The sequence below is a fragment of the Rhinatrema bivittatum genome, chromosome 1 (genome assembly GCF_901001135.1).
Source record: "Rhinatrema bivittatum chromosome 1, aRhiBiv1.1, whole genome shotgun sequence".
NCBI lineage: Eukaryota > Metazoa > Chordata > Amphibia > Gymnophiona > Rhinatrematidae > Rhinatrema > Rhinatrema bivittatum.
The window spans coordinates 545,505,522-545,512,144 of NC_042615.1; the positions used below are offsets into that span (position 1 = coordinate 545,505,522).

The window sequence follows — 6,623 nt, forward strand, 5'->3', positions numbered from 1 at the left end:
TTGTTTGTTTCACTATTTTCGGAATATGACAGAGCGTTAATAATGCGATATTACTTTAAAGCAATGAATGTTCCCTACTTGGGTGGGTTAATTCGTATTTTCCCAGATCTTTCCAGAGTAACTCAGTTACGCCGCAAAAATTTCCTAATAATGCGCCCAGAGGTTTTAGCCCTTGGCGCTAATTTCCTATTGAGATACCCAGCGAGGTGTGTTATAAAGTATTCTGGAAATACTTATGTGTTCTATAACCCAGAACAGTTAAGGGAGTTCTTAAGTGCCAGAATAGTTGTCCCAACAAGTCAAAGCTCGCCTACTAATTAATAAGATATGGTTTACAGGAGAGTATGAAATGATAAATAGTATTTCCTGTTGAAAACTCCTCTTTTTGCTTTATATCTCCCCCCCATATGTTTTCTTTGGAAAAAGAATGAATGCAATTATTTCCAATAATGTAATTTAGGTTTAATAATTTTCCTTTTAGTAACATTCTTCTGAAGTGTAAGCAAAGGTATCTTTGTTTTGTATTATAAAATTGCATAAATAAATAAATATATACATACATAAAGTGTTTTCAAACTAATTAAAGGTTCACAGAGTTTGCACGTTATTATATCCAGTGATAAGTTGCTGTTTATTTTTAAGAATGAAACAGCAGCAATTTTAGTTCATTTTTGCTGTTTCTGTGGCATTTTCTTCATCAAGACTGCAACCTTTGGGTATTCTCCATCCCACAGCATATGGTAGAACAAAATCTCACCTCTCACAAGATTTCCTGCAGTAGCACCGTGTGACCTGATGTTCTCTCTCACATGATCCCCCAGCAGGTGGCAGTGTCCTGCAACTCTGACTCGCTAAGAGAAAAAACAAAGAAGTTGCAAAATTTTTATTTCAAAAGTAAAAAAAACATAACCTGTTTTGATTTGAAATCTTCAGGGCTTAATTTATGGGGAACAGAGTGGGACGCAGTTCCGGCACTTCTTCTCGGGCTTAAGAGACAGATCAGCCCTATTTCTACAAGTAACCTACGGGGAAGAGAAGGAGAGGGTCCCAGCCTGAAGCACACAGAGAAGAGAACATCCATTCTGCTCCCTAATCCTGCCCCTTCTCTGTTGTCCCCTCCCCCCCCCCCCATGCACACTTCTCTTCCTCTATTGCAGGGAACAGAAGGGGGCAGATACTGAAGCAGAGACTGCAGAGCAAAAAACAGACCCAAAAAAAAAAAAAAAAACGGTTTGAATTAGCACGAATTTGAAAGTTGTGAGCGCTAATGCCAATTGTGAAGGCTTCATGTCTGGCCTTCATGAATGGCACTACCGCTCACAACTTTCAAACTTTTCCTAATTCAACCCCTGTTTGTTTCCATTATCAGGGGCTTGATTTCCTGCAGCACAACCCAGAACGGCGTTCAGCAACCTTTTTTTATCTATGACCCAAGAAAGTGGAGCAGAGCCAGCAGGGTACATCAGTTCTGGCTCCCCTGAGGAAACAGTACAGAGCCAGATAGTTTCATGGATCATTCATGGCCCTGCTCCCGACTCCCCTCCCCAGCCCTTGTAGGAAGCACAGAGAGTGATACAGTTGCTTACCCTGAGACAGGGATAGCCACATGACTTTGATTCGGGTATGTATGTGTGTATGTGTATGTGCGTGTCTGAGTGCATGAGAGAGGGAGTTCACACCTGGCCCTGGTCCCCCTTTGCACAGGTCATACCTGGCCCTGGCGCCATCCGTCTTCACTTTTCTCCAGATTTCCACTTCCTTTCTGTCTATAAATTAAGTCTTGGGAATCTTATCTTACCTTTGAACACCTTGATGGATTTTTTTTGTTCAAACCTTTGGTGTCATCTTGTATTTTGTCACTATTAAGTTGGCCTTTTAGCATATTTATTCAATAAGAAGGGTGAGCGAGGTTAAGGCTATGACTTGCTTGATGCCTTTTATTGAATTTTCGCTGGTAAAGGGGTGGTACATCTGTTATCATTTTTGTAAGATAAATATAAGTTAGATATTATGTTCTAAAAATGCCAGAAGACTGTTGCGCTTGATGATGGAATGAACCAAAGATCACTCTTTCAGCTGTGTATTCTGCTACAGGTATAAAGGGATTGGCAGCTCCCAGCCTTCCATCTCTAAAAGGATTAGAAACTATGTGTAAATTGCATAATGCTATACTGTGAACACTACTGGAAATCATCAGGGATCATTTAAAGAGAACTGTGTCCACCTTTTTATGCTAAAGAAAATATACACAGTCGCAGAGTGCAATTCTCTTCATAACTTTTTGAATCGCTTCAGTTGTTGACAGGTGCATGGCATTCAGATCACGGATAATTCAGGTTGCGCCATTTCTGACCACTAGGTGCACCCCTAAGGGTTACAGACTGTTTGAGTAAACCCTACAGAACAGGAATGTTAGCTCACCTCTGTTAATTCATGTCATGTTAGATCCCCGCACCAGTCTGCAACAACGTTCCCTGTACATTTTTCTTGTATTGCTATTAGTTGGGAGTAAATTAATGGTTTGCTATTCAGTTTATATAGTGTGATGCTTTAGAAGTATTTTGTCTGGGAGATCAGGGGAGACAGAATAGCAGATTAAATGGTGTTGCTGCTGCTGGAAATCATGTGAGATTTTGTTGGTCTGCCTCCTGTGTAGTTGGAGGAAGAATGTCAAAGGTTCCAGACTGGAGTGAAGAACTAATAGGACAGAAACTGATAGAGATAAGCCAAACATTTCCCTTTTAATTGCTCATCAATATGCTTTAAACATCTAGGGGCAATTTTGAAACTGTCTGGGTAACTTGCAGGTCCCATGGATACAAGCCAATTTTCAAAGCAAAATTCCCCGCAGAATTTCCCTTTGAAAATCTGGGACCGGCAAACACTGCAGATGCAAAAGTATCCAAGAACTTTGCACTTACTTTATCCCAGGTGTAAAGTACATCAGGGGATTTCAAAATGAAACCCCTGCATGTTCTTTCCCTTCCTCGTCCTATCCCTACCCAAACCCCTTTATTCCATGGCTATTTTACAGCACACTGAGTGGAAAGATGTTCACCCACCGGGATTTGCTTGGGTAACTCTTTTGTTACCTGGGTAAATCCCTTTGAAAACTGCATTATTTGTGCACAGAAATAATGGGCTTGGAGCTAGGATGCTTGGATTTAGATCCTGTGTCTGCCATTGACACTTGTTGTGAACTTGGGCAAGTCACTTTATCTCCCATTGCCTCAGGTACCTAATCAGATTGTACTCTCTTCAGGGCATGGTCATAGGATACCTGCATTTGATTTGTTGTAAAGTACCTTGGTATTTTGCACTTGATAAATGCAAAAATAATAAGATAACATCAGGGCATATATTGTTGATGTCTGGTACAAAAGAGTCCAAGGAATAAGCATATGAACTAAGTCTAAGCCTTGGTAAGAGGAATTCACTTACTCTCAAGTTAGTCTCAGTACATCCGAGCACATTTATTTTGGTATCTTCTGCCTGTCTCTCTCTTTTTTTTTTTTTATCATCACAATACTGTTTAAGATGGAATAACTGAATTTATGTGGTCCTTAATGTTGTGCTAGAAGTCTTGCATGGATTAGATTTTTATTGCTGACTCATGTGTTTAATAAGTAGGTCACTGCCACAGACAGTGGGGAAAAAAATCTTCAAAATTCTCTAAGGGAATTGAGTCATTCAGTTTAATTTAAAAATACCCATTCCTTACTAGCAAACCAAATGTTATAAGGATTTTATAATGTCTAGCGTATGAATTCTAAATAGCAACACTGCTGTAAATGCAAACGTTGTGCTCATTCTCAGGGTTACTGTGTTATTCATAAACCATTTATTGTATGCAACCCATGGTTTATGCTAGAATCTAAAACTCTTAAGGAACAGAAGATATTGTATAGAATCCCTTGTATTGCTATAGAGGCTGATGTATATAAATGTAGGCATTTCCACTCAACGTGCCACGTCGTTCTAAAGTCTTCAAATTAGTTCTTGAACAAAATTGACAGGGCCTGAGATGATTTTGCAAATAATTTTATTCTGTTTTCCCCTCCCCTCCTACAGTTAATAGCCAAGTTACCGAATATAACAGCACTTTGCAACTTGCATGGGGAGAAACTGCAGGTGTTTAAGCAATCTCATCCAGACATCGTGAACACACTGTTTCCTCCATTGTACAAGGAACTTTTTAATCCAGACTCTACCACTAGCTGCAAGTAAAGGGGGAAACTGGAATTGTCACAACGGCTTGCAGCGCGTCACTACTAAAACAATAGATATGTGTTCATGAAGATTTGTTCAGACATCACTATCGCAACACTAGGAATGTCCTGCACTTGATAGAATAATTTTTCACCGCTACAGTGTGAAGAATGTAAATATGCACCCCCCCTGAGTGGGACTGTTCTTGCTTTCTTTTTAATGTCAACCATAAATGTATAAATATAGGACAGTGGGTGGATTTTTTTTTTTTTAATAATTATTATTTTATTTGGATATGTTTTTGGAAACAATTGTTCATAGAATTTTATTGTAGATATGAAATGAAGAAAGAGCAGTACTTTTCAGTATTACTCCTGTTTATCATTCAGATATAATTTAAGAGAATTCCACTTATTAGAGTTACCTATTTCTATGTATTAAGTGGTCCATGCATGTGAAAATTTGTAGTTATTTATGTGTGTGTGCGTGCGTGTGTATAGAACTATATATATACACACACACACACTCATACTGATGTATGCACTCTGTGTTTTTAAGAATCTCGAGGTCCATTTTCAGCCGCTGGCCGGCTTGGAAAGTTAGCTGGATAAACTTATATGCAGTTCTCCAGCAGTCCTAAAGTTATCTAGCTGTGTTAGCCCAATAATGTTGAAAATCACTATTTATTGGGCTAACTTAGCTGGATAATTGGCCCACCGTGGAAAACTCCCACTCTCCCCTAACTTATCTGGCTAACATTTTAGCTGGATAAGTCCAGGGCGATCAAACTGGCGGGAATTTAAATCCCTTGGTTTGTCCGGCTAATTCCAAAACTTAGCCAGACAATCCGCTTTCAATATTGACCTCTTCATGTTTACCTACAGCTTATGTGTAGCCAGACTTATCTATATTTATTTTTCTGATCCTTCTTCAAGTAATACAGTTACTTTTCTGTCTGTTGGGCAGTCAAGTTCTTTTTAGGCCAGCCAGAGCTCAATTGTCAATTGCCATCATACAAATAATAGATGGTACCCTTTTCATTTGTAATTCGTCTGAAGTACGAGTGTATGGAATACGCAATGTACATTGTCGGGAGGGGGAGAGAGAGCAGTCTGAAGGTGGGAATGGTGGAAAAGCCTTGTCTGGATAAGTCCGCGTCAAGAACAACTCTGACTTTGAGGTTTCTTGCTGCTTACGTTATGCTGAAATGTAAATATTATCAGACCTATTACCTCAGAGGTAAGGCACAAAGAAAATGTTTTTTATTGTCTCATATATATTATAGTTAAATGCTAGTGTGAAAATGAAATATGAAACCATATTACATTTCTCCCTGAAAATGAACTGAGGCAGTCAAATTATTTTCGTCATCATTCCATCAACAATTTGCATCTTTGTAAACTGTAAAGCAAAGGTGAGAAGTCTATCTCCATTTGAAGAACTGAGTAAATTAATAGAGGTCAGGGAGGGTATGTCTAAACCTCATGAGATTTCCTATACACTGATATAATCTATGCTGAGGTCTATATATGGGAATGAAAGCCAGAATGAAGCAAGGGATGGTAATGTGAAAAAAAGTATTTTTCTAGGATTTTTCTTAACAAGCCTGCCCTTTGTGCTATAGCAATATAATTAATTGTTCCTATTAGTAGTCATTGAGCCTATCATTTTGTTATTGGAAAGCCAGTCTTATTTTTTGTCTGTTTCTTACCTTGAAAACAAAATATTAATCTTGGTAACTAGATACTGATAGGGCAGAAGTTCCTTATTGCAGTGTGACAAGACTTATACACAATTTCATGAAAGCACTCCTAGTGTTCTTGTTCTTTGTTTTGAACAGATTTATAATGAACAAAAGACCATAACGGTAATAAAACAAAATGTTCTATTTATAAATGGAATTTTGACTGACTACCATACCAATGCATTTTGCTTCTCTACCTTCTGGTTTCATTGTTTACTTAGGGAGGGAAAGTTTTTACCCACTCACATAGCAGTAAAGTATGGGGGTATTTCTGAAAATGATTTACATGCATAAAAACTGGGTTTACATGTGTAAATGCACCTTATGCATGCAAATGAGCTTTTGAAAAATGCTACAATATATGCCATTAAATTGTCAATTAGCTTTTACATGTGTAAGTGCACTTTAAGTACGTAAATGGCTTTTTCAAAATTACTACAATAGTTTGTTACATTTTCACACATAGGGCCGGATTTACGCGTGCCGGGCCTATTTTAAAAAGGCCCAGCGATGCACGTAAAGCCCCGGGACGTGTCTAAGGCTTTCAAAAAGGGACAGGGAGGGGGCAGGGCGTTCTGGAAGCATGCGCCTGTATGTTGTAGGGTAGAGATATGCACGGGTTATAAAATACTAGCATAGATCTGCTCGCGGCCATGTACATATATGCTGC

The 6,623-nt window shown here is 38.7% G+C and overlaps 1 protein-coding gene across 1 annotated transcript in view; it reads left to right on the forward strand.

Moving 5' to 3' along the window:
- RORB (RAR related orphan receptor B) overlaps positions 1-6,122 on the forward strand; it is a 373,081-nt gene extending 366,959 nt beyond the window's left edge. Inside the window, 1 exon segment of the mRNA XM_029615959.1 lies at positions 4,072-6,122. Within this exon segment, the coding sequence (XP_029471819.1) occupies positions 4,072-4,227 (156 nt within the window). The 3' untranslated portion in view covers positions 4,228-6,122.
- Positions 6,123-6,623: the final 501 nt, after the last annotated feature.